At 51.5% G+C, this 24,392-nt stretch overlaps 12 protein-coding genes across 16 annotated transcripts; 7 read left to right on the forward strand and 5 right to left on the reverse strand.

Annotated features, from left to right (window-relative positions):
• The first annotated feature begins 476 nt into the window (after window positions 1-476).
• On the forward strand, window positions 477-3,026 carry PV05_00958 (uncharacterized protein). Its single transcript, XM_013465896.1, has one exon. It carries the CDS (start codon window positions 997-999, stop codon window positions 2,335-2,337), a length of 1,341 nt encoding a protein of 446 aa, XP_013321350.1. The 5' UTR covers window positions 477-996; the 3' UTR covers window positions 2,338-3,026.
• Window positions 2,903-4,474, reverse strand: PV05_00959 (uncharacterized protein). Its single transcript, XM_013465897.1, has 3 exons — window positions 3,951-4,474; window positions 3,816-3,899; window positions 2,903-3,755 (listed from the first exon to the last, which is right to left on the reverse strand). The coding sequence occupies exons 1-3, from the start codon at window positions 3,984-3,986 to the stop codon at window positions 3,321-3,323; spliced, it is 555 nt and encodes a 184-aa protein (XP_013321351.1). The 5' UTR covers window positions 3,987-4,474; the 3' UTR covers window positions 2,903-3,320.
• A 92-nt stretch (window positions 4,475-4,566) lies between these two features.
• Window positions 4,567-6,755, forward strand: PV05_00960. Of its 5 annotated transcripts, XM_013465901.1 has the most exons (6): window positions 4,567-4,924; window positions 4,972-4,996; window positions 5,051-5,113; window positions 5,165-5,439; window positions 5,492-5,563; window positions 5,614-6,755. In XM_013465901.1, exons 3-6 carry the CDS (start codon window positions 5,062-5,064, stop codon window positions 6,685-6,687), a joined length of 1,473 nt encoding a protein of 490 aa, XP_013321355.1. In that variant the 5' UTR covers window positions 4,567-4,924; window positions 4,972-4,996; window positions 5,051-5,061; the 3' UTR covers window positions 6,688-6,755. The 5 variants fall into 5 exon arrangements, with proteins under 5 accessions (XP_013321355.1, XP_013321352.1, XP_013321356.1 ...); XM_013465898.1 differs by having other exon boundaries at window positions 4,567-4,996; XM_013465902.1 differs by having other exon boundaries at window positions 4,567-5,113.
• A 618-nt stretch (window positions 6,756-7,373) lies between these two features.
• Window positions 7,374-8,951, forward strand: PV05_00961 (uncharacterized protein). The gene is made up of 5 exons (XM_013465903.1): window positions 7,374-7,738; window positions 7,789-7,806; window positions 7,855-7,965; window positions 8,022-8,140; window positions 8,189-8,951. Exons 1-5 carry the CDS (start codon window positions 7,411-7,413, stop codon window positions 8,291-8,293), a joined length of 681 nt encoding a protein of 226 aa, XP_013321357.1. The 5' UTR covers window positions 7,374-7,410; the 3' UTR covers window positions 8,294-8,951.
• A 555-nt stretch (window positions 8,952-9,506) lies between these two features.
• PV05_00962 (uncharacterized protein) lies at window positions 9,507-10,449 on the forward strand. Its single transcript, XM_013465904.1, has one exon. It carries the CDS (start codon window positions 9,543-9,545, stop codon window positions 10,206-10,208), a length of 666 nt encoding a protein of 221 aa, XP_013321358.1. The 5' UTR covers window positions 9,507-9,542; the 3' UTR covers window positions 10,209-10,449.
• A 55-nt stretch (window positions 10,450-10,504) lies between these two features.
• PV05_00963 (uncharacterized protein) lies at window positions 10,505-11,543 on the forward strand. The gene is made up of 3 exons (XM_013465905.1): window positions 10,505-10,679; window positions 10,750-10,856; window positions 10,916-11,543. The coding sequence occupies exons 1-3, from the start codon at window positions 10,647-10,649 to the stop codon at window positions 11,391-11,393; spliced, it is 618 nt and encodes a 205-aa protein (XP_013321359.1). The 5' UTR covers window positions 10,505-10,646; the 3' UTR covers window positions 11,394-11,543.
• On the reverse strand, window positions 11,522-11,895 carry PV05_00964 (uncharacterized protein; the record flags this gene model as incomplete). The annotated part of the gene is made up of 2 exons (XM_013465906.1): window positions 11,522-11,776; window positions 11,848-11,895. The coding sequence occupies 2 exons, from the start codon at window positions 11,893-11,895 to the stop codon at window positions 11,522-11,524; spliced, it is 303 nt and encodes a 100-aa protein (XP_013321360.1).
• Window positions 11,896-12,182: 287 nt separating this feature from the next.
• PV05_00965 (uncharacterized protein) lies at window positions 12,183-15,376 on the forward strand. The gene has a single exon (XM_013465907.1). The coding sequence runs from the start codon at window positions 12,434-12,436 to the stop codon at window positions 14,810-14,812; it is 2,379 nt and encodes a 792-aa protein (XP_013321361.1). The 5' UTR covers window positions 12,183-12,433; the 3' UTR covers window positions 14,813-15,376.
• On the reverse strand, window positions 14,899-16,727 carry PV05_00966 (uncharacterized protein; the record flags this gene model as incomplete). Its single annotated transcript, XM_013465908.1, has 3 exons — window positions 14,899-15,355; window positions 15,470-15,543; window positions 15,609-16,727. The coding sequence occupies 3 exons, from the start codon at window positions 16,725-16,727 to the stop codon at window positions 14,899-14,901; spliced, it is 1,650 nt and encodes a 549-aa protein (XP_013321362.1).
• Window positions 16,728-17,368: 641 nt separating this feature from the next.
• PV05_00967 (uncharacterized protein) lies at window positions 17,369-20,088 on the reverse strand (the record flags this gene model as incomplete). Its single annotated transcript, XM_013465909.1, has 10 exons — window positions 17,369-17,896; window positions 18,001-18,076; window positions 18,249-18,277; window positions 18,337-18,370; window positions 18,420-18,504; window positions 18,556-18,604; window positions 18,655-18,675; window positions 18,726-18,768; window positions 18,819-18,906; window positions 18,957-20,088. The coding sequence occupies 10 exons, from the start codon at window positions 20,086-20,088 to the stop codon at window positions 17,369-17,371; spliced, it is 2,085 nt and encodes a 694-aa protein (XP_013321363.1).
• Window positions 20,089-20,357: 269 nt separating this feature from the next.
• PV05_00968 (uncharacterized protein) lies at window positions 20,358-22,005 on the forward strand. The gene is made up of 2 exons (XM_013465910.1): window positions 20,358-20,805; window positions 20,891-22,005. Exon 2 carries the CDS (start codon window positions 20,901-20,903, stop codon window positions 21,588-21,590), a length of 690 nt encoding a protein of 229 aa, XP_013321364.1. The 5' UTR covers window positions 20,358-20,805; window positions 20,891-20,900; the 3' UTR covers window positions 21,591-22,005.
• On the reverse strand, window positions 21,955-24,247 carry PV05_00969 (uncharacterized protein). The gene is made up of 2 exons (XM_013465911.1): window positions 23,378-24,247; window positions 21,955-23,327 (listed from the first exon to the last, which is right to left on the reverse strand). Exons 1-2 carry the CDS (start codon window positions 23,823-23,825, stop codon window positions 22,204-22,206), a joined length of 1,572 nt encoding a protein of 523 aa, XP_013321365.1. The 5' UTR covers window positions 23,826-24,247; the 3' UTR covers window positions 21,955-22,203.
• Window positions 24,248-24,392: the final 145 nt, after the last annotated feature.

The following is a 24,392-nucleotide window of genomic DNA, read 5'->3' on the forward strand; positions in this document are numbered from 1 at the left end:
AGGCCTGCGCCGCCAAGAATCTGGGGGTGGACGGATTAACGTTGAACCTAGAACCGGCATCCATTCACTCGGTCACGTGCTCGGTCAATTCTGGAATCTGGCTATTCCAGCAAAGTCGCGTCTTGTTGTCATCGAGTCTTGTCCTTGACAACCCTCCGCTCTATTTACTGTAGTATCTACATCGTACCGAGTCCTGCACCATTGTGACCATGGTACCTTTGTTTCTCCCACGTGGGAATTAGTTCAATGTCCGCTGCCGATCGTGCCCAACTGTTTGAGGCATCAGCAAACAGGCAACCAAAGGAGGGGCCCTCAATTGTTGTCAGCAAAATGTCGGCGCCAACTAAAGAAGCCCACAACGCCTGGTTTGTTGCGGTGAAGAAAACCTACTCCGTAGCTTTGAGAAAATTTGGGTGGCAGTAGAATAATAAATACTGGGAATTGCTCTTGATGGCTCATTCGCCCCTTGGTCTCTTAAAAAATCCATTTCTTGGTTATATGATGCCGTTGGTCAAGAAAAAGCAGGTCCTCATCCTGCCTAGTTGTGTTGCCCTCTCTGCATGGGTGTCTGCCATTATTTCTTCCCACTGCCCTGCGTCTTGCTAGGCATTCATAATCCAAGCAAGGCAGTTTCCCTTCCCCCTGCTCTCACAATCTCGTGGAGTGCACGCGACATCTCCGGACCCCTGCCGCTCCTTCCTCCCAGCAAGCTCTTCAACTCATCTTTTTCTCCTCTGTTAAATTCAGCATCTCCGTGTCCAACCCTCACAAGACGTGGTTTCTATCACATAACGACCGGAATGACATGTGAAAATCCGGACCTCGACAAAACCGCGACTCACTCTAGACCTCTCAAACAACCAAGGTTGCGCAACGACATCACCATTAGAGTACCCGCGTCCTTTGTGACCTGCGACATCATCACTTCTTCTAGTCGACAGCCTGCGTTGCTCTCGCTCCTTTATTGACAGATCGATCACTCATTACACCGACCGAATGTTCTTCCGCGCCCTCTCTTCGTTACTCTTCCTCACGCTCATTATTTTATTGGTACCCCTCACTTTCGACATCGGCGGACGCGACGCTGGCCTCGCTTTCTCTCTATCCATCGCCTCCTTCTACTTCATCCTCTCACTCTTACGAGTCTCGACTCCGGAGAATTCGGCTGTCCGCAAAACCTTCGTCAATATCCTCCGGGGTCTTCAATGGCTGATCATACCTAGCCTGTGCATCTGGGCACTGGGAAGATTCTCCATCGATGCGAACAACAGTGGTGGCTGGGTCGAAAGGACTTTCAGGAGCAACAAGAGTTTCCTGGATCAACACAATGGTCTTTGGGATACCGTGTTTGGTCCGGAGGGTCTAGTCGAGAATGCGACTATTGGAGGATGGGACTTGCTCTTGCGATGGTCCTCCCCAATCTTCCAATTACTCGAGGGATTCTGCAGCCTGCTTGTTATTCAAGCTGTGGGCCAGTTCTCGAGATGGCTGGTGAATCGGAGTGAATGGAGCGACGCCTGGCTACTGACCCTCCTTGTCTCGTCTGCGGGAGTGGTGTCGAGTTCCATCTACTTCCTCTGGCGAGTCTTGCAGTTCCCGGACGTTTCAAACATTGACTCTACCCTCATCGGCATCGCGATTGCCTCAGCTATCTTCCTGTGTGCATATGGTATTGTCTCGGGTCGTGGTACAGCAATGGAATCGTCGCTGCTATTCGCATACATTGTGCTGTGCATCTACCAGATATTCACCGACTACAAGCCTAACATCCAGGCGGATGCTGGGGCAGCCTCATCGGCACCTGATTTTCCTCCTTTCCCACCCATCATTATGTCCTCATACACGGCCATCATGTATGCGCTGTCATCACTACCGGAAGCCCTGCTTAACGCGTTGGACTTCACGGTTGCAGCATTCCGAGCCGTCACACCTTCGGTGCTCATCTCTCTCGGCTACCGATTGTTTGTTTTCTATGCCTCAACCCGCATCATCCCAGCGGTCAATGAAAGTGGTGCGCACGGCTTGAGCATGGAACCCACACTTGACGATACCGACGCCGGCAACCGCTTCCTTGCATTCCTATCATGGTTTTCACCAAGCATTCTCATTGCAGTCTACACCAGCCTGCTGATGCAGCATTTCGCGACCACAATGGGCGGCTATTCCCCAGGACTCACGGAATCAATAAGCGCTTGGTGGAGCGGCAATGGACAGCCTGCCATCAATGGCAATATCTGGAAGTGGGTGAATTTGGTTATCACAATGGGACTGTACGCAGTCGAGTTGTGGCTCGGCAAAGAAGATGACATTGATGGCGGCCATTGGAAGGTTGACTGAGCAGTGAAAATGGAGCAACAGAATATCTTGACCCAGAGAATGATCACAAATTGAAGCAATCTATTGTTGGATTCAATCGTCAGCTGATCTTCATCTGCCTTCGTTGGACAGAATTTAGAGCAAAGCGCGACGTCAAAATTGCAGCACCACCAGGGCTCCCAACAAGGACGAGGACTGGACGCCGGCCCGTTTCACCCACCACGACATGGACAGAAAGCTGATGCTGAACTGCGCGAACAAGCACAAAAATTTCCCAAGACGGCTCACCGGCAAGAACAAGAGCAGAACTCTCTGCGAAGAAAAGTGTGTGGTGGCTACCTAGGACCGAAGAGGATGAGTCTGCGGTGGCCTTCTGCATCAGGTCCTTGCCATACGGGAGGCTGTAGGTATGTTGCGAAAAATTGGGGGTAACCAAACGAATCAAAGCAGAGTCGGATGGGCACCGTGGGGTCACTATGGATGAAGTGGACCACGTTTAATGTCATAATTTTGGCACGATGGCATACCGGTTGCTCCGCGTACTTGTGTTGCAGGAGCTACAATCCGGTCTTACCACAGATTGTCAGGGGAGGCACTAAGATCGGAGCCAGGGCCGGAAATCCCACATAGCCAGAGGACGAGAGTGAGAAGCAGGCTTGATGAATCGATAATCATTCGAAACTAAGAATGCGCCTCCTTAAGTGTGTCATAATATAACGTGACTTGGTGCTGACTGGGTCCGTAAGGACTGTTTTTGATTTCATCTTTTGGTGGTGTTGCTGAAGCCCAAGATAAGTCGTACATCTGCCGTAAGTCGCCCTCGCATAATAGAACTCCGTCGCTGTCCACTTCCAATAACCTCCAGCCCACAGCAAGATTCAGGTCGGCTTTTGATTGATCCATATCCCATCATATTTCAACTCCGCGTCACCAGAAATTGGTGCCGTTGGCCTATCCGATGGGTATACTCTTGCGTGATCTCCTTGCTCGCCCGACTTGCGTGTTCATCTCCGGATCGGGATGCCTTCTCTCTTAGCAGGTGGACTGACGCTGCCTTCCACAAGGTTGTTATCACCTGGTTCGTCCTTGCCAATGTTTGCTTCGTCAATGCTTGCGCTTCGGGCTAGAAAGCTGCTCTCCTTAACCGGGCTACGGCCAGTTGTACCTGGAAATCCACCACCTGGTATCCCATTTATGCTGCCACGATGCATTCCTGCGAGGCCTGGGAGCATGGTCTGGCCATCGGGGCTGGATGCTAGACCGGCTGAGCCGGAGGTGCCTGAGACCGAGTCGTTGCGGGAAAGCGTGTGCATGAGGGGGCTGGTGTGTGGGATTTCTTCGGCCTTGGGGTGTTCGGTGCCGATCGTGGTGACGCCGGTGTCTGATGCTTTGCCGGCTTTGGAGAGCGCATAGTCGCCAGAGTCAAAGTACTTGCGTTCCTGATTGCACATTAGGGGCCATTGCTGCTAGGCTTGATAGTGCTGGGTTGACTGTCGTACCTTCAACTTGTTCTGGAGCAGGTCTGACTTGTTCGGGAGTTTGCCATAGAGTCTGAACAATCTCTGCTCGTCTGGAGAGAGTTTCTGGAGATTTCATTAGTGTCGAGAACGGTCACTGAGTGAATACAAGCATACGTTGATGTCGATCTTGTTCTTTTGGTGTGGATTCATCTTTCTCCTCAGTTCTTTCCTCCTAAAGTATTCTTCTTGCGTAGTCAAGGGCGGTGCTTAAGGCAGTCGGGGAGGAGTGAGCCCCTGCCGATCGTGGCTGCGATCCCAATCGGGCAGCTAGGAAGAAGAAAGGGTCGATTCGAGAACAAGATAGTCAATTGTACCGCTGAGAAAGGGAGGTACAGAGTAGCCGATGCAATTATTTTTCGGTCTCGTGAGACGGAAGAGGTAAATAGGTAGAGGAGGGGTGTGTCCGTCAAGAGAACTGGTCCGAGCGTTCACTTTTGTCACAGGCTTCAAGAAAATAGTGAGAGCTTGTAGACTTTCGGAGACGGGTTTCCGTGATGGTGGTGGACGAAAGAGTACAAGGGGCAGAATGTTTTTGTTTTCCTTCGCCAATGTCAGCCGGATGTTTGCTGAGGTGGAGACTGTGAATGAGTGTGCCTTGGTGTTTTGTCTGGGGTAGGGAAGCAAGCAGCGGCGGGTGTTGGACGACAGTGAAAGGAAGTCGGGCTTTGGGCGCAGTCTCGGTACGAGTTCGTAGCACCCAGTGACGCCAGTATCAGCCAATCACGTCAACCTCGGCTGATATCCTGGCCCTTGACGTCTTCGTCTAAACTTCAGTTCTACTCTGTATCATCTCTAGGCACCCACTAGGTTCTACTTGTGTCACAGTACCTAGACATATCAAGTTTTCCGGACGAACGATAACGACTCTTGCTCGCTTTTTCGATTCTTCTTGACTATGGATCTGGGAGACCCCGACTCGAGCTTGCCGCGATGACAGTCAACACGGAGCTCTGAAATGAAAGGGCTAGTTAAGTATGAGAAGAAGCCTGGGTCTGCCTGTGGCTGAATTGGCGGAGAGACGTTTTCAAGCACGTGTCGGACCAGGTCTGTCGGACAAAGCCAAGAACAGCCGGTGAAGGTGGAAGCAGGTTTGGTTGCGTCACATTCCAACTTCGCGTTTGCTTAATGCTGCCAGGCAATCAGCTCTTCCTTTCTATGCGGTACGATACTGATGGGCGATTTCCAATTCAGTGTCTAACCGTCGAATAACGTAGTTGCAACAATTATGTCAGGACTCGTCGAAAAGCTGACTGCTGAAGGGAGCGGTGAATCAGCGGGTAAGACTATATGATGCAGGTTGCATTCTGAGCCTGTCCTAAACTCGACAGAGTTCTTGAACGATATTGTGAAGCTGTTATGGCCAAACATCAATGCGGCCGGCAGCAAAATGGTCAAAGAGATCGTGGAGCCGATGTTCAAAACCATGCTTCCTGGCCCGCTGGCCACTCTGCACTTCACCAAGATTGATCTTGGCCCTGTCCCTCTACGAGTATCAAACGCAAAGACAACAAAGACTGAAGAAGATGGTATCAAACTCGACCTGAACGTTGACTGGGTGGGCAAAGCCGACATCGAAATGGATGCAGACATGATACCTGCCCTCGTGAGTGGCCGTCTTTTGCCAACCAGGAGAATGCCATTGATTCGTGATGTAGGGCGTTGAAAGCGTGCAACTTCATGGCAGGCTCTCCATACTGCTATGCCCTCTGACAAACATCATACCGCTAGTACGCAAATACTCTGCTACCGGCGTCCTCCCCATTGACACTCAATGTAGATCGGAGCTGCCCAAATCTCATTCATCAACCCACCAGTCCTGAAGCTTGATTTCACAGGCGCTGCTAACGTGGCCGATTTCTCGATCATTGACGACACCGTCCGCAAGGTGATTCTTGGCATCATCAACTCCATGTTCACCCTTCCAAACCGATTCCTGCTGAAGCTTGACGCCAGCGCCGACTACTTCAAAATCTACCAGTACCCGGTTGGCATGGTGCGAGTGACGGTTGAGAAGGCATGGGGCTTTGGAGAGGAGGCCAAGTCATCCGCGAGAAAATTGTTCAGCAAGTTAACTCGCGCCGCTCCAGACTGCTATGCCAAGGTCGACGTGGGCGGAGAGGAATCGTGGAAGACAGCCACGAAGAACAACACGAGCAGGCCGGCGTGGAACGAGACGCATGACTTTGTGGTCAGTGATCTGGATCAGTGCATCAAGGTGGCGGTGGAAGATGAAGATGTCAACGGAGATGATGAAGTCGGCCTTGCGGTGACAACGGTTCGAGAGATTTTGGTGGCTGGAGGTAGCCAAGAACTGACATTGGTCCACAAAGGCGAGGAAACGGAAGGCAGAGTATCAATCTCCTGCGAATTCTTCAAGTACGTGGCCGATGCCGGTAGCCTCACTGCTTCCGACCACAAAGGTGATGGTCGCCTCTCCGGCATTGCTACCATCTTGGTTGCAAGCGCATCCGGCATAAAAGGCCAGCGTGAAGACTTGAAGCCAAGCGTGGTAGTGACTTGGGGCAAGACTCAACGATTCCAGACGGCCATCAAGACAGATGCTCCCGGTACCGACATCAGCAATCCTGCATTCGACCAGGCATTCCGACTTCCCATTACAACAGACTTGGTGGGTAGCAGTCCGGACAACTTTCGCATTGCACTTCTGGACGGCGAGAAAGAGATTGGAGGCGTTGATATACCTTTTGAGAGGGTGGCGGATGCACCGGATAAGACCCTTCAGCAGAAATTTGACATTGGTAATGGAGCCACTGTCCGAGCCAGCATTCGCCTGAGAGGCATTGTTCCTGGAGAAATGCCACAGGTAGCGCTTGCCGACAGACGCAAGTAGTGATACGTCGAATAATATGACGGCATTCATACAGATACTTTAGACAGACGTTAAATACTAGTATCCCTTGACATCATGCTCTACAGAGCTAAACAACAAAAGGTAGGATAAGAACGTGCTATATAAAGCATGGTAGGTGTGCTTACTAACGAGGTACAGCAACTCCCTGAACCTCTCTGAGCCTCCCTGAGCCGAGAGTAGGGAGCCTAATCTGGCTCCTTTCGCCTGACTACCTAGGTAGTGATGCCGTATGCACTGCGCCACAGGCGAGACTGCTCCCATCCGTGGCCTCCCTTTGTCTGGCCTCTTTCTTTCCAAGAGTAATCGGTCTACCAGTCTAAAACTATCCACCCTTGGAAGTCAACGAATCGAGTAAACACTTGCAACTGTAGCGTTTTGCTGAAGACGGACTCCCTATTGTCCATAAACCAAAGAGCCGCACCACTCAGAACACCCATCCGCTCTTCCACTCTTCCATGATTAGACCCGGAAGCCTAGACGTTCTGAGCTGCCACAGGAAATTTGGCTACGAACGATCTTTTCGTCGAGTCAGATAGACGATAGGCGTCAAAAGCGGCGGCCGCGCCCAGTTCGGGACCATTCCCGAAACGGCAGGGCCGCCTAAACCGCAGGCGGATTTCCCGGCAACAACTTTACAGCAAGAAAAAAAAGGCAAATGATATTGGTAGAAATGTCAAGAAAGCAATAACACAACCAAACGGCATGACGGACCCGAAATATACCTTTGTGGTCGAACACCTGGACCCAGAGCTAGGGCCTTGGTCGGCCTTGGAGTACAAGACCATTGCCAAAGAATCACGTCGTTCGGGCTGCCATTTTGTTCTATCTTCTGTCCCGCAGTCGCTGTTAGAAACATCATCGGATGTGAAGGAGCTGCAGAGTGTGGGCGGAGAGGCCAGAACCGACAGTATCGAGACATATTACGCTCATAAAAAAGACAAGATTTGTCTCCTTGATCCAGGCGCCGAACAAGAATTGAGCCCCTCAGACTCTCAAGTCTTTGATGTCTTCCTGTTCGGAGGAATCCTAGGTAGGCAAGGAAGAAGCAAACTCGTCTGATAATACTGACTACTGGAATAGGGGACGACCCACCACGAGGTATAGCACTCTTGGCTGGAAATACTTGATCTCAATTGACGATTCCAGATCGAACAAGTGAATTGCGAAAGAAAGGATTTTCCGGCCGGAGGCTTGGTCCGAAGCAAATGACTACAGACACAGCTGTCCGTGTGACACGAATGGTGATACTTGAGCAGGGTATGTCGGTCCCTGTCCTAAGAGGATTTCGTCATGCTCACCAGACGTTTACACAGCGCCTCTTGACGAAATTCCATACGTCGATTTTCCGGAGCTGAAACTGAACGAGCATGAGACTACCGAAATGCCATTTCGATATGTCACGGACAAATCAGGGAAGCCCATTATGCCCGAGGTTGGTAGTGGCTTTTTCCGTGCGACGTCGAGACTAATTTCAGCCCAGGGCATGATGGAATTGATCAAAGCTGATGCCGACAAGGCCTTTGACGATGTTGAATTTGTCGATGAGGTCGCAGGGCTCGAAGAGATGAAGATTGACCGAGCTTGAGATTCGTATCGCAAGGCTTGTGATCATCTTCCAAATGAAGCTGCCGTCGATGGATTCCCCAGTGGCTTCAAGACTGTCTGACTGTATTCGCATTGATCAAGGGAGCGATATCAACACTTGGTAGGGCCTGCTGCTAGATACAGAAGGCAAGGGATCACTGTCGTGGTATCCAGCCGAGGCTGTCAGCGAAAGCATGCGACACGAGCACTTAGACTTTGAGACCTTGTCATAAACGAACACCTCACACCTCAAACTCCCTTCAGGCGGACCTTGAGAGACCGTCGTCAGCGCTCTCTTGCCGAAATCGCACAGCGGCTCCGGAAGCTCCAGCGGTTCTACTGTCGCCTTCCAACCAGGAATCATGCCACCTCCGCTTCTGCAACAGGTGGGGACTGGAGAGTATGGGACACGAAATCACGAACCTTTTCATTGAGCTTCGCGCCGAGGTGGCCCCTTTTGTTCTAAGTCGACATATTCAGAGGTCGCAAGACGAACAACTCTACTCCCTCGATAGTCATGACGGGGCCACAATAAATGCAAAGAATTGGCAGCCTTGCGAATTTGCTGGATGCATTGCCGATACAAAACTTGATTAATGCCACTCGTGCCATCGAGGCCTTTTACCTGGATCATCACAGACTGTGGCAGCTGCCAGTTGATGTCTGCTTCCTGCTTCCTACTTCCTCCCCCTCCCCATACATGCCTCCTGCTTCTGGCCGCTCGGCCTTGTTCACTGTGCGCCTACATGAAGAGGAAACGTGAAGTGTTCGGTACGACGTGCAAGCATATGATCGCGAACTCCAGGCAAGAATCACTTCGCGAGTGGGAACAACCTCATCTGGCTAGCCAAGATCTGCCCTTTAGGTGCGTGTCCGTGAGAGGCAAGCCTCTAGACTAAAAAAGTGGCGTTGTCTGACAGGAGGACTTTTGACGTCTGAGGTGATACCTCTCTAATAAGAGATAATAACTAGGCCAACAGTGTGATACGGACGTCAGCCTCAACTTCAAGAGAGAAAGTAATGCTTGTACACATCTTATACCTCTGTAGTCCATCCTGAACACCTAGCGCGTTGTAAATGGTGCCCGTCTCGATCAGATTAAGGTGACTTGCGCTACGTATTTTGGCTACAGGCTTGAAGGTAAGACGGCACAGAAAGCTCCGACCCGAATTGCCCGACCATCGTCTCGAACTCGTCTTATCCAGTTGCAAAGTCTTCAATATTGATCAGAGCTGGGAATCACTGTACGTATGGCGGAATCAAACACTCACCCTGTAGGCGATAATGTCTTTCTCCAACGCGCCTACAAGCTCTCCAACACGGAGGAAGCCCGTAATTTATACGACGAATGGGCATCACAGTACGACAAAGATCTCCAAAATGAAGACTACGCTGCACCTGAGCTCGCCGCAGAGTCATTGATCCTCGCGCGAGGCGGCAACGTCGAAGACAGCCAACAGCTCGGGTCCATCAAGATCATGGACGCCGGGTGTGGGACGGGACTTGTCGGACTCGGTCTAGCGAGATTCGGCTCTCCAAACATTGAGGGCCTCGATATCAGTCCCGGCATGCTGGACATAGCGAGACGTACAGGTGTCTACGGTGTCTTGGAAGAAGCAGACCTGAGTAAGCCGGTTGCCAGGCCAGACAATTCTTATGATGCGGTGATGTGCGTGGGGACACTGACGCGGGGCCATGTCGGGCCCAAAGTGTTGAAGGAATTTGTGAGAATTGTCAAGCCCGAGGGACTGATCGTGGCGACCGTTCTAGATGATATCTGGGAGAGGGATGGCTTCAGGGCTGAAGTCGATAACTTGCGGGATTCAGGGCAAGTCAAGGCATTGCGAACGGACGTTATTGGGCTGAGGACGACAAGTGATGTGGGAGGAAGACTGCTTGTGTTGAAGAAGTTGTAGGTCCGTCAACACCATTCACAGACAGATCTTCAGAGGCAGACGACGCCTGAGATTGCCGCTGCAGTAGCAGTATCTCGAAGGGCTGCTGGGTCATTGTTGGAACGTGCAACATCCTGCATAATCACGATCGCCGGTCTCGCAATAGTCCATCTGGTCGGAGAGGTGTTTGCTGGCGAAGGCCCCAAGGGCCCTTTTGTACGGTGGTCCATTTGGCGCATGACGCGTCAAAATGCTATTCGCGGGGTTGGCCGAAGCCTCGCTGGAGTCACTGCGAACTTTTTTTTGGCCCGCCGTCTGTTTCTGCTTTTGCCTGAGTGGATTTCGAAGATGTGACATTCACAAGAGAGTGAGAAATATTGCTCCTTCAAACTCCCCCTTCCTCTTCTTCCTGGCCAATCTGCCTTGAAGGTCGCAAGTTGACCTATACTGCCTGTCAAAATGGTCGAGAAAATCTACGTGACTTACAACGAGGTCGGTCGCGCGGTTCGCCCTTGACAGGGCCCAATGGCATACAATATGATATTGACTAGTATTTCGACAGATCCACAAGCTATGCCAGAACGCGGCACCAAAGATTCTTGAGGAATTTCAGCCAAATCTCATGATCGCAATTGGTGGTGGTGGATATGTTCCTGCCAGAATTCTAAGGTAGCCTGCAGCTGGCGCATATCACTTGTGAAGAACACGAACTGATTTGGCTCCTCCAGATCATTTCTCAAACGTCCTGGTTCTCCAAACATCCCCATCCAAGCCATCGGCCTCTCCCTCTACGAACAACTGTCTGGGTCAGATCCCGTCGAGGCTCCTGGCACAAAGGTCACACGAACACAATGGCTTGATCTGTCCTCCCTCGAGATGTCCAATCTGATCGGCAAGAGCATTTTGATCGTAGACGAAGTTGACGATACCCGCACCACACTGGAGTACGCAGTCAAAGAACTGGAAAAGGATGTCGAGATGGCCAGACAACAGCATGGCAGATCGGAGAAGACCAAATTCTCCATTTTCGTGCTGCACAACAAGGACAAGGTCAAGAAAGGACAGCTTCCGGAGGAGATGGTAAATGAAAATCGGTATCTTGCGGCAGTCACTGTGCCTGATGTTTGGATATGCTATCCTTGGGAGGCGACCGACATTGACGAACATGACCAACTGGCCGCGAAGGTCGGAAATGGCACCGAATAGATTGGGCCAAGTATCCTTTCTGTCATGTTACTAGATGCAAACATGACATAGACATAGCACCTCACTGAGCAAGACGTGTTTAGTCTGGCAACAGGTGTGCACTCCCCATCCACGGCTCCCAGTCTTGCTTAGTCCCAGCGCACTTTTCTCTGGTCCAGCTTCTTCTTTGCGCCATCTATTTGTTCCATGAGCTCCGTGTAAGCCTCTTTTGTGTCATTGAATCGTAGGACGCCCAACCCCAGCCGTCCGAGCAGATATGCGCCTAGCGAGATGAGTGCCCAAAAAGGCAGAGCCGGAATGATTTCGACTTGAATTTTGGTTGGTAGAATGGAGGGAACAGGTGAGTCTTGGGTCAAGAGTGGCATTGCCAGTAGTAGGTACGCCTGATCTGAAGTCAGTATTCCATCAAAGATCTTCGCGAGCAGCACAGTGAGGCAGTCTAGCCATGGCATACCGAGGAAACTAGAAGGGCAAAGGAGATCGTCTGAGCTGCGCGACCCATTTTCACGAGCCACCGGATCCTTGCTGACAGTCTTCAATCGATGTAGGCCTTCCTCTCAGCGGTTCTTTTGTGCTTGTGTTATTCGCGTATCTAAAGCTGAGAGCGACGCGAAGATCCAGACAGGAGACGTGTCGAGATCAATGGTTGAGAAGGATACAAATGTCAACAGCGAATGCTGCACCGTAGGACCTTGGCACATCTCTACGGCTGAACAAAAACGCCGTAAATGTCGCTTGGGCTTCAGCCTTCTCCCTTCTGAGCCTTGCTCTTAAGGCACGGTTGGCCCTGACACATTGAAGCCGCTGGAGACCACTTACCTACTCCGTCATCACTTCACAGAGAACGCACTAGGGAAGAAGGATAAAGGAGATATCGAGTCCAGATGCCTGTACTCTGCGTGAAGATCGGTGAACGACCTTTGTCATAAAGCTACAGGGTCCCTCATTGACATGGCCATTTCACTTCTGTTTCAAAGATTACGTTCGAACGTCTCTCACTGAATTGTTTGAAACCATTGGGCACTGCGACTTGCTGAGTTATGATTTCAATAACCCCACGAGAAGCTTGCTTGAGGCTATCAGAAGCAGTGTCAAATAACCGGCCCAGACATCCCGAGTCTCAGAGCACGTACGAAAGTGCCATAAAGGCCCTGGACAGCGCAGCAACGGAGCTAGAGAGTGGTCAGCATGGCCTACACCACGCCACCAGTCTACTTGCCCAATACTTCGAATGCACCACTCTGCGATCAGAGCATCACAATCCCATGCTATGTACCCTCCTGGCGGATACCAGCCGCGAGACGCCGTTCTGGCGACCACATTTCGGACTGGCCTCAAAATCACCTGCAGAAGTCAACGCAGAGCAGGCCAGTGGCCAAGTTCCCGCAGACTGCGTTCTTGAAGTCGCCAGGAGAATCATCACCAAACCATGGGACGCATCCCGAACGGAAGAAGTCAGATCCGCTCTTCGCCTCATTGCAAACTGCTGCGCGGACAACAACGTCAACCGCAGCGTCATCATCGATCGAGGGGGCATCGCGGCCATGATGACAAATGCTAGCCAGGCTCGTGAATGCGACATTCTCCTTCCAACGTTGTACAACGTCTGCGTGGACTATGATGAACCCGCAGTTGACGAGGAAGGCAAGCCCTGGGGTTCACCAGAGCAGATGAAGACAGGAAGCGACCAGGACTCAGGGCCGGTAGTAAACTTGGCAGAACAAAGGCTCGGGATGTCATGGGACCCCTCCCGCAACCTCAGCTCAGTCGAGGTCCTGCTCTGTACCAGACTAGCCGCACACACCTGCGTCGGCATCCTCGCCGATCTAGTTGAGATGGCTAGTCGTGTCGCCCTCTACGGTCTGCACTACCTTATTCCAACACTCAACGATAATGATTCGACAGCTGCTCCATCACAATATGCGCAAAAACCCTGCTCAAGCCTACTGCGTTCCGTGCTCACTGAAGGTTTAGAGATCGCCAGCGAAGATTCAGAATGCAGTACATCGATTTGTCAGGCAATACTAAACGTCCTCTCACAGCCGACCTGCTACAACGCCCTCATCACGACCGACGACGCGCTCTGGGCACTCATTCACATCCCATACGCATGCGAAGAAGATGACGAGGACGCCGCTGAAGCACTCGCACCGTATAGGCAAGCCATTCTCAAGGTCGTCTACACGTTGTCGGCATTGGACTCTTACGCAGAACATGTCACTCCTGACTCGAAACTAATTCATGACTGCATTGACTCCTTATCCAGAAATTTCCAGCCCGAGAACCCTACTGCCTCTGCCTCAACCCCGTCAAAGGCTGGACTATGGGCAAGCGTGTCCGTTCTAATCGCCAACTGCTTAACCTCGACTGATCGGGCCGTGCGTCTTTTGTCGTCAACGCAAATAGCATCAGTTCTCAGCAACTTGATCAAGCATGCATCCGACAAGGATATTCTTCTTCCCGCTATCGACATAGCGATGCGTCTATCTCTCAGCCGCGAAGGCCAGGATGCTCTTCATGCGACGGACATAATACGGGTTGTAGGAAAGTTCTTGGCAACCACGAGCGAGGCCGACCCAGCGGGCATGGACATCCGGCGCGAGACTGTCACATTGATTCGCTTCATCATTAAAGGACGACCGGAGCATCTCAGTGACCTCAACGTCAGCACTGGGAATGACAACCAAGTCTCCCACGCCGACGAAGATTCGGGAATCATGCCAGCATTGATGTCCCTATTTCAGAGCACCAACGACGTTCGCACGAAAACCGAGATAGGCCGGCTATTTATCGAAATTCTCCGTACATACTTCTCAGTTAGATCATCATCTTCACCACACTCCACCACGAACGACAACCAGCACCAACAGAGCGGGAATGAGGATGCCCTACCGAACCTCTTCGAACCATTCGACACGCTCAGCGCGCTCACAGCTGCCGATGTCATAGCATTCATCCTCACGCAACCTCAACCACAAGCACAATCTCCCCCATCACCAACAGACTCTGGATCAACGCAAGCCGAGGCTGAAGCATGGTTCGGTTTTGGTCTCCTCTCAACGCTTCCTGCCGCACGACCAGCGATCATGCGTGCATTATCGCGAAATGATCATCGACTTCTCAGGAAATTGCAAGAGACTGTGCAACAACGTCAAACCAAAAACACAGAGTCAAACACCGAAGAAATGCACGCAATAGATAACTCCGAAAAGCTTGCCGATATGCCTCCTACCAGCAGGAGAGAGGCCAGTAAGGATCCCAGGTACGAGAATGTCAAGGTCCTCGTCGTGAACATGCTCCAAACGCGAGGGACCGTGAATGAGGGAGCTGAAGAAGGAAATACCGTGCAAGCCGGACTCGAAGTGGCAGCAACGCAGATGGACCTCGACAAGATCATGGTGCCTGAGTTATCCTCCTGATGAAGACGATACCATGTTCTCGCCGACCCGAGTGTCTGACGTAAATCGCCTCTTGCACTTCGCTTGGAACCATGAGCTCACAATGGTCATTCTAGCGCCCAAACATCTTCGGCCCAACGCTTAAACGTGATCTCTGTCCCAAGATACGGATACGGCGTCGAAAAAGACGTGGCAATCTGCTCTGCAGCGTCCATACTTCCAGACATGGCCATCTCGGTGGATGCCGTATGACTAGTACTGTCAACGCCCAGCGTACCAAGTCCATAGAGAAAGTCTTGTGGAAGTATGGTGCCATTCGGGAGTATGCGAGTAATGTCTTTCACAGCACGCGAGAGATTGTCCGACATCGGTGGCATGCTCGCTGTTTCATAGATTGCTTGTACCGGGCCTGAAGGTATGGGGGTCGCCGAAGATGTGTAGGCTATACTCTGAAACCCGCTTGCTTGGGCGAGCGCCTGGGTTTGTACAGCCATAGAACTAGCATTCCGGGAGGCTGTTTTCTTCTTAGGATGCTGTCGTAGAGGGCAATTCTCGATCTCATGACTGTATACAATACAATAGTCGTCAGCGAGTGTTTGGACAATTCTCGAATTTTTGTCCTCTTTGCCAAAAGAACGCCTCCATCGCGAAGTATCCATGTCAGGGGGGAAAGCTTACCGGTCTCTGAGATCCGAGCGTCGAAACGATCTCCCGCAGTGCTGGCAGCTGTAGGCCTCCCCTACTTGATGAGCCTATAATGCACGATTAGTACCAGCGAAGATGGGGCGTTGGGGTCGAATGTTTGACGCGGACTTACACTCTTGATATGGCGGTTCAGACAACCTCCCCTTCGATACTGCTTACCGCACCCTGTGAAGGGGCACGGCAACAGTCTACGGAAACCTTCGTGAGAAGGCAGATGAGACCTGAGTGACGATCGTTTTTCGAACGTCTTCGGACATAGCGTGCATGCGAAAGGGCCAGCATGGCTCTTCGCATGGTTGCTGAGCTGGTATTTCTCATGGAATCTCTTTCCGCAGGTCAGGCATTCATGTTGCCCTTCGTGCTGGTACATGTGCCGTCTGAGACTGCAAGGCCGATGGAACTCTTCTCTGCATATTGAGCAAGATATCATGCGTTTCTTCCTCTTGGCTGGCATGCGCTGGGGTACCGGGGATCTGGCTTTGTTCACTGGGCCAAGACAGTCGGTCGCTTCGGCTTGAAAGGGGGGTAAAGGTTCTGCGGCAGTAAGGGCATCTTGTCTAGGATCGGTCACGGCATGAAATTGGACATCCCCAGCTAAAGTAGTATTATCTGACGATGTTTGGTGTGGTGTCTCGCTGTAATGGTTGGCAGCATATGATATTGCTGTTGGCAGGTTTGTGTACCACGAGCCTGGATCAGTCGACAGGTGACCCTGCATGATACCGTTCATGCTCTTGTATTCGGACGCACCTTCGTCCATTTGCAAATACCCAAGGGGTGGCCTTGGTACCTCAATTGCAGTCGGAGGCTCAAATCTTTCCATCCGTTGCCACGTATAGCCGTGAGTGCTGAGCGCAGGGTTGTTCTCGTAGCCTGCAGGCTGTCGACATCCTGAAGGATAGTCTGGGTTGTAAACAGGGCATGCCATGGCGACTGAAGAAGGCGCTGTGAAACGTCCATCGTGGTTGTGTAGCGCCCATTCGTACATCTGGTTGACCTCGTGATGATAGGGCCCACCATCAACATCATCTGGCACAATAAAAGGAGCAAGGTATGATGAGTCGCACAGTACAAGATATGGCTCGAGACACCAGTTCGGGTCTACTGGGAGAACTGTTGGACTGCACTGAGCTGTAGTGGACGCGGACTCTGATATGATGAATTTGCTTGAAGAATCGGGGACTTGAGGCTTCGCCGCTGCCATCGAGAGCTCTGTATCGCGCGAATTCATGCTGACGAAGTTGGAAAATCAAGGATCAATTGCTCGGTGCGATGAATTGATATTGCTACAATGGACGAGCATCTGCAATTGACGAGCATCTTGTCAACTGAAGAGCAAATGCGTGCTCCAGGCTAGAATTACCAGATTCCGCCACGTAAGAAACGTCCTGGGAGGTCCTTTCTCCGCAGCGCTGCTTGAACCCTGGGCGGTGCGTTCCACTACCGCTAAGGCTAGCAGGCTGCAGCTTCGCCAGTAGATAATGCAGCTGATGTGCGTCGGAATGGGGAAAGACATGCCAGAGAAAACCTTCGAATCAGTGGGACCAGACCGGGAGTGCTCGCATTCCACGTCATTCTGACGGGCCTAGAGGCCAAAGCATAGGTCGTCAAGATATTCAAGCGGGATTTGATTGCGGGAAGCTTCCTAACGGAGCTCTAACCGAAGACATATATTGGGTGCATGGCAGGCCGTGCTGTTGGGTGTCAAGGTCAGCAATCTGGTTTTCCATCACTGCGCCATCTTCAAGCATACAATGCAATTGTGATGACCCCACATGGACCAGCACCGGCATGATGGCATCTGTAGTTTGCCATAGCGAAGCCACAGAGCTTGAGTTGGCCTGCGCAATCGGTCATTGACGAGGAGACCCCTCAATCTTTTTGTTGACCGGCCACCATAGCAGTCAATCCATCAACTTGAGCACTCAGCTTTTGGACAAGAGCCATCAAGTCTGCATTATCGGCACTGCCCGAGGCGGATTTCATAGTGGAGCCGGTCATGTCTGGAGTGGTCGTTGGAGACGGTTCGTGAAGGGTGCGTCGGTTCATTGGTGACTTGACGAAGTCTGGGCCGCCACCAAGACTGAAGTGACCTGCACTGAGGGGACGACTAGTTAAATGCGGAGCTTTGCTCATTGTTGGATGGGAACGAGAGACTATACGTCTTGACTTCTCGTAGGCCCAAATAATGGCAAGGAATGGAACATGGGTGGCTTTGAGCATTGCAATCCGTATTCGGCGGACATCTTCTGATGGGAGGACAAGTCGGAGGGGTCGCAGCAGGATCAATGGGAATAAATTGAGTGGCGGCAGAAAGTAGGTCAGTCGCCGGGAGGTACTGCTCTCGAGAACGTAGATTGAATACTGGAAGAGGTATTCCTCTCTTGCATGTGCCATGACCTGTAACCAATCAGACTTCACGCAGCTTGCATGGCGCTTAAATCCAAAGGGCCACAACTATGCGACCGCTCGGGTTCACCACCATGGAGAATCGATGTACTTACCTCTGTCAACGAATTCGACACCAATGAGACAAGAGATGTAATGAGCAAGATGTTGGTCAAGCACACGAAAATCAGCCTGCAGCACACAGAATGTTAGTTAACCGGGTCGAGTCCTCTGCGCTTGGGTTGACAGTTTCCGCCCCATCATTTCTGGACTTTCAACACCACAGGATTAAGCGCCGACACGGTTTATTGAGGCTTAGCAGAGGGTGAAAGTGATGCAGACAAGAGTGGCGGTGCATACGTACATTAACGTATAGCCGAACAATGGGGATATCTGCGGAGACATGTCAGCAGTGACGGGCATTGATAGTGGGTTTGGTGACGCATCCGTACCTTGACAGCCATGTCAAATCCAAGGTAGCTCGATCTGAGAGTATCATTAGACCGTGAAGTTTGTGTAGGATGTAAGAGCATACCCAAAGAAGACTTTGATCAGAAGCCAAGACATTTCATTGAGTGTCATGCGGTCTCGAGCGAGCATCGTGAAGGTGGTCAAGAACCCTGTGAACGGCACCGTCAGAAGTAGGCAAGCAACTCTACCGGATCTCCTACCTAGGTAAAGAACAATGATGACAGGGAGAAATTTGCAAAATGCTTTGGTCTAGCCATAGTCAACATCTTGGGGACCCAACACCTAGGGCGACCACCTACCATTTCTTTCAGTACGGGTATCTTCGCGAATACTGTTAGCCAGATCCTGTGGACACGTTCGTCTGACCTACCAGGCTGCCAAAATAAGGATTGAGACTCATGACGGAAAAGATCCTGCATCCATTAGCTTCCACAGTGGCGGGCCTATACCGTGGACCACGCACCTTGGGACCAGGAACAAGGCCACCATTGACAGGATGTCGAAAGCCACATCAATGATATAATCACTATTCTTCACCAAGCCAATGATCCCTGCTCACGTGTGAGGATAGATTCCATGCCAAAAACTCAGGATGACATACTCATGATGACGAAAGCTGCAGAGACGCCAATGATTGCGATATCCCACAATGACCAGAAGTCCGTCTGGTAGAACATCAAACCAGCGTCTTTGATCTCACCAAATTCGTCATAAGCAAAGGCTGCAATCCAGACATACAGCACCGCTTCCGTTGCGGTGATGTGCAGAGGGTCCCTTTCGACAAGGACGGCATAGTAGAGGATCAGGAAGGAAATGAAGAATGCAACTTGGAAGGCCTTCTGGTATTTCGGCACCCGCAATCGCGTGAAAGGGTCGGCGACACGCTTGTTGTACGCGCGAGGCTTCTTGACCGCATGGACTGAGAGAGACTCCCAGAAGATAACGTCGCCATTCCAAATGTCTTCGACAATCTTCTGAACGGGCTTTTGAGAAAGAAACTTCTTTGCATCGCCAATGGCAGCAATCTCCAAGGCGTTCATTCCAGCCATTGATTGATCAAGGTTCAAGCGCGCAGAGCCATCTGCATCACCTGGGAAACTGACCGATGTGCCCACCGGGTTGTCGACCGAGACACGTTTCGGTGGGCGAAGGCCGCCGTATTCGCTGGAAGTCGCGCGAATGAGAGGGGAAGTCTCGTCGGATGTGCTATCATCATGGCTGCCAGGCCCGCTATCGTCTGGACGAGGCTCTTCGGAATACTCAGGAAGCTCGTAGAGAAGGTAATCAATCAGTTCTTTCTCCGACAAGAAGGTCAAGAACTGCCACGCGACCAGCTCACAAGCAAGCGCTCGACTTTCGTTAAGGGCGCTGTCTGCATCTTCGGCATCGTTGGTGAAGAGATATCTCGCCGCTAGAAGCGCAGCAACAATTGCTGGATGATGGCAGTCCTCACTCAGATTGGCAATCAGAGGTTTCAGCGTTTGGCCAGCAACTGACGTGCGGAGTTGTTCGTAGGTATAGGCAGCGTCGACGGCTTTGGCGATGTAAGTGAAGACTTTGAAGGTGATATCTGAAAAGCTCTCTTTGGAGTCTATGATGGGCACATCGTCTTCCATCCATTGGAGAAATTTACTGGACCGTGGGGTCTGAGCATTCAAGTTGGCGGTGTTGTCGTTGGCCATGACAGAATCGACGTAAGTCTTGAGATTGAAGCCAAGACCTCGACTACGCATCGGACCACTTTTCAGGCTGTCATCGGGGATTTAGAGCACGGTTTGAGGGCAGAAAAAGTTGGACGAGCAAACTTGTCAATTCTCGAAATCTGAAACAAGAATGTGTACGTAGTACATCGTCGCTGAAGGTCGTCTGCTCAATGGACACGAACAGGATCTAGCTTAGCCACGTTGGCGCACAATTGATCTGCCGCTTTAACTGGCGCGTTCCCTCTTAACGCCTCGCGTCCGCGCCGTCACACCTTCCTTCCTTCCTTCTTCTGTGCTTGCCGTGACTCTGCTCAAAGATGCCTTTCTGATTCTGTTCTCCTACATATATTTGATTTCACTACGGAGTACATTTCTTCCAACTCTTCTTCGACCTTTGATGTATACCTCACGGTACCACTCACTGGCGTTGTCTTTCCAAAGTAAGTGCGCGAGTCATGTGTCTCCGAAGCTCCTGGTGGTCCAGATTTGACGCCATATTTACGACACCCATCTCGCTCGTCGACGGAGATCAACGAACAACCATGTTCCGAGGCTTATACAATGCGACTCGTAATTGAAGCGGGACGAGCCTCGCAGAACATGGTTGACACCTAGTTCCTGGATCGAGACCCGTAGGCTTCGAGCATGATTGGAGCGGAGACCACCATCTCCCCTGCAGACAACGGAGATCAACGACCTCCACTATCTGAAGTCTTGATATAAAGGTAGCAAACAGCTAACAAACAGGTACGCTTCATCCACAAGTCTGAGTAACTATTCAATTCCTACGGAGGATCTGGATCTAGAACTCGTACTGATACTTCCCCTTCAGTCCTCTCACCATGGCGTCCCCTTACGCCCCCAACACGAAACACACCATTCCCGCACGCTCAGGCGTCGCCGTTCCCGTGTCCAAATCGCAAACCATAACCGTGATCAACACCCACGGCACTCAAGTCATCGACTTCTGGGCCTTTACGCTGCCAACCTCCAGCTCCAGCTCCACCTTGCCAACATGGACAAGCATGTCGCACACCCGTCCCACAATCACCCGTCTCTCCCCTCTGCCGGGCGACACACTTATGTCCAACACGCGCCTGCCGATTCTCAAAATGACAAAGGACACCACACCGGGCGTTCACGACACGCTGATGGCCGCCTGCGACAGGGAACGCTACCACCTCCTCGGCGTCCCGCGCGACCAATACCACGAAAGTTGCACCGACAACTTGCACAACGCCATTGCTAAGGACACCTCATACAAACTGCCCGAGTACATGACCGCACCGCAACCGCTCAACCTGTTCATGAACATCCCCGTCGTTCCGCTCAGTGAGAGCGAGGCCCGAGCCGCAGACAATCGTACCGCGGGCGCGGATTTGCAGTTTGCAAGGCCCGTCGGGCCAAAGGGCGGGAGTGTCACGTTTGAGGCCCTGGTCGACTGTGTGTGTGTGATGAGCGCCTGTCCGCAGGATATCTTGAAGATCAACGATCAGAATCCGACGGAAGCCCATTTCATCGTTGAGGGCTAATTTGATTGAATTGCTCTTCATCAATACGGAAACAGACCGCAAATCGCATGCTCCTTGGGGGAGTCAGCAGGAACGAACGGCCACAGCACAGGGGAGGGGAACGCGAAGGCGAAGGAGAAGGCGAAGAAGTCCATGTGTCGTCGCACTTCTGGCGGGGAATCAAATATCTCTGTCTCCCGACACTCGCTGCACTTGCAGACACGTGGGCAGAAGGAGTCTGCGCAATGCGAGTGAGCTTGATAAGATAGTGAGACGCGGTCTGTTCAGGAGATGCGGCCATCTACCTAGCTTGAGCATAGTATGTTCCATTTTCATTCCAAGTACGAAGTAAATCTCGTACCTTGCGCGGCTTGGAACACTAAGACCATTTCACACGACGGAGTAATTAGATAAATATTCGTATGCTTCCCACAAGCTCATTCATCCTTGGCTGCTTTCTTTGCCGTACTTGCTCATGGTCCCAGATCCAATGCCCGAAGCAACTGAGAATACGTACTTGGGTGGTTCATGAATACCATTGTATCTATAGGTATGTAGTATCCAACAGTCTGCGAAGCAGGAGCTTTATGTCTGTTCTAGACCTCCAGATCAAGGTTCTGCCTCTGGAGCCTTTTCATGTCCATGCATCAATGTCAAACAGATCTCTTGCCATTACGACGCCGGCTTCCAACAGTAAACTCCTCTTCGAACTGCTCGTTCCGTTTGACCCAGGATCGCTCAGAGTCAAGTTCCCAATACTGCACCAATTATTAATCGGCAAACAACTCAAATACTTGCACCACGAGCAGGTACTGTGATATTTGTAGAAATTGTTCAACAACACCACAAAAGCCACCAGAACGCCAATCAAGGCACCCACCCGCAACAACCACCAACCCCACCACAGCGGCTTGCGGCCCTTGAAGAAGCCAAGAGGCTCCTTTGCAAATGCCGCGACGTCTGCGGGCGTCGCGGTCGCAGCCGGTGTCTCCAGCATCGGGCGCTTTGGATTGGTGATATCGGGCTCGGATCCGACATTTCGATACGGGCCGGGAGTCTCGCCAGTGCGTTGTCGAAGGATATTAGGAGAATGTAATAAACACAAGCCCGTTGCAAGACCCATCAAGAAGCCGCCAATGTGAGAAAAATTATCCAGACCCGGCAACAAGCCAAGTACGAAGGAAATAATGATATCGACCAGAATCCACATTAGGTCTTTAACTCGACTGGGTCGTTCGTTCCACGCGTAGATCAAATCGAGCAGAACCAGTGCCAGAATGCCGAAGAGGCATCCCGAGCATCCTGTCGAGGCGATTGCCGTGGCTGCAAAATTCCCGCCGAGGACGAATCCAAAAATTCCAGAACTGAAATAGACAATGGCAAATCGAATACTGCCGATCGCCTTCTCCATGTCCCGACCCATTGTGAGTTGCAACAGGAGGTTGAACGCAATGTGAATAATGCCCGCGTGTAAGAACATGGGGACGATGAATCGAAACCACTGATTTGGATGGTCGTCGTTAAATCCAGAAAACCCGCATAGCTCGCTAAGATCGCAGTGATTGCTGGGCGAGTTGGCGTCGGAGGTGGTGGTATTGGGACACGGCCAATTGACCGGTGTTGAGGCATCTTGGACTGCGGGAACGACACGCATGCAGGGGACGAAGCGCGCACCCATGTTGATTTGAACGTAGGTTGAGGGACCGATCATAGGATTGAATTGTGGATGTATCATGATGGGAGAACCTGTTATTATTGCTGGATGCCACATTAGCAGATGTCCTTGCACAAGACCCTTAGTGGCTCACAATTCTTGATTATTTCAACGATGAAAACGGTGAGCTGAATCAGGCTGAGCGTGTAGACCACCCATGGGACTTTGCCAGAAAACCATTTCTTCTTCGTTTTTCTTTCCGGCTTTGGTAGCAATTGAGGGTTCTGCGACTCTGGCGAGGGAGGGTAATTGGTCGGTTGTTTCCGCCAGTCGTCGGGGGCTGTATTAAGACTCGATTGTTGTTTCAGCGGTATGGACTCTGAATACTGTGGTAAGGGACGTGAGGAATCATTAACGTCGTAGTCGGGTCTTTGTTGATGAGAGTATGTATTCGGAGGCCGTGATTGATCGAGGCTGGAAGAACTGGTTGCAGGATTATATGCGTAGGCAAGATGCGACGTGGGTCGATCGTTATAATGAGGTCTCGAAGGCTGAGAAGACTGCGCCATATATGCATCACGGTAATAGTCGTTGGCGGCCATGGTGACAGAAAGCCGAAAGGACGAAGCGAGTGGAATTGCTCAAGAGCAGAAGGTACGCTCGGAGGAAGAAACGAATGTCGTGTCACCGCATCTGCGGATGCACAGCAAGGAAGAATGATTGTTGTTTTCAGATTCGAGCAATCATCCTCCCTAGAGACAATCCCAGTTGCGGCAGGGAGGTATCCCAAATCTCAGAGCCGGTTTGACCGAATGTCGCTAAGTTGGAAACTTGACACCCCCGCAAAGTGACAGCTGCCAGGGTATTCAAATTGCAAACGAGGGTTTGTTCGGGCGCGTTGAAAGATAGTTCTGCCTGATTCTCTGGCTGATTTGGAAGGTATCGAAAGGGCCTGCAAGGTTGAGATGGCAGACGAACGATCAAAGAAAGACTGGCGGTTGAGTGATAAAAGAGACCAAATGCCCTGAACGAGGAAATGATGGTTTCTCTGCGGCTTGCGTCTGCGTCAAACGTGGCTTAGACTGGCAAGTTGGTTGTTCATCAGGCGAATTAGGCGTGTCTCAGCATTCAGGAACAAGCAAGGCGCAAGCCCATGGATCCTGAGACTG

The sequence above is a fragment of the Exophiala xenobiotica genome (genome assembly GCF_000835505.1).
Source record: "Exophiala xenobiotica strain CBS 118157 unplaced genomic scaffold supercont1.1, whole genome shotgun sequence".
In the NCBI taxonomy this organism is placed as follows: domain Eukaryota; kingdom Fungi; phylum Ascomycota; class Eurotiomycetes; order Chaetothyriales; family Herpotrichiellaceae; genus Exophiala; species Exophiala xenobiotica.

Bases quoted from the DNA above. Each gene is read 5' to 3' on its own strand.
- PV05_00958 (XM_013465896.1), top strand. From the start codon at position 997: ATGTTCTTCCGCGCCCTCTCTTCGTTACTCTTCCTCACGCTCATTATT.
- PV05_00959 (XM_013465897.1), bottom strand. From the start codon at position 3,986: ATGAATCCACACCAAAAGAACAAGATCGACATCAAC. The intron at 3,900-3,950 runs GTATGCTTGTAT...TGAAATCTCCAG, and splicing joins AGAACAAGATCGACATCAAC to AAACTCTCTCCAGACGAGCA. The intron at 3,756-3,815 runs GTACGACAGTCA...ATGTGCAATCAG, and splicing joins TGCTCCAGAACAAGTTGAAG to GAACGCAAGTACTTTGACTC.
- PV05_00960 (XM_013465902.1), top strand. From the start codon at position 5,062: ATGTCAGGACTCGTCGAAAAGCTGACTGCTGAAGGGAGCGGTGAATCA. The intron at 5,440-5,491 runs GTGAGTGGCCGT...TTCGTGATGTAG, and splicing joins CAGACATGATACCTGCCCTC to GGCGTTGAAAGCGTGCAACT. The intron at 5,564-5,613 runs GTACGCAAATAC...CACTCAATGTAG, and splicing joins TGACAAACATCATACCGCTA to ATCGGAGCTGCCCAAATCTC.
- PV05_00961 (XM_013465903.1), top strand. From the start codon at position 7,411: ATGACGGACCCGAAATATACCTTTGTGGTCGAACACCTGGACCCAGAG. The intron at 7,966-8,021 runs GTATGTCGGTCC...ACGTTTACACAG, and splicing joins AATGGTGATACTTGAGCAGG to CGCCTCTTGACGAAATTCCA. The intron at 8,141-8,188 runs GTTGGTAGTGGC...ATTTCAGCCCAG, and splicing joins GGAAGCCCATTATGCCCGAG to GGCATGATGGAATTGATCAA.
- PV05_00962 (XM_013465904.1), top strand. From the start codon at position 9,543: ATGGCGGAATCAAACACTCACCCTGTAGGCGATAATGTCTTTCTCCAA.
- PV05_00963 (XM_013465905.1), top strand. From the start codon at position 10,647: ATGGTCGAGAAAATCTACGTGACTTACAACGAG. The intron at 10,680-10,749 runs GTCGGTCGCGCG...GTATTTCGACAG, and splicing joins TCTACGTGACTTACAACGAG to ATCCACAAGCTATGCCAGAA. The intron at 10,857-10,915 runs GTAGCCTGCAGC...TGGCTCCTCCAG, and splicing joins GTTCCTGCCAGAATTCTAAG to ATCATTTCTCAAACGTCCTG.
- PV05_00965 (XM_013465907.1), top strand. From the start codon at position 12,434: ATGATTTCAATAACCCCACGAGAAGCTTGCTTGAGGCTATCAGAAGCA.
- PV05_00968 (XM_013465910.1), top strand. From the start codon at position 20,901: ATGGCGTCCCCTTACGCCCCCAACACGAAACACACCATTCCCGCACGC.
- PV05_00969 (XM_013465911.1), bottom strand. From the start codon at position 23,825: ATGGCCGCCAACGACTATTACCGTGATGCATATATGGCGCAGTCTTCT. The intron at 23,328-23,377 runs GTGAGCCACTAA...TGTGGCATCCAG, and splicing joins CGTTGAAATAATCAAGAATT to CAATAATAACAGGTTCTCCC.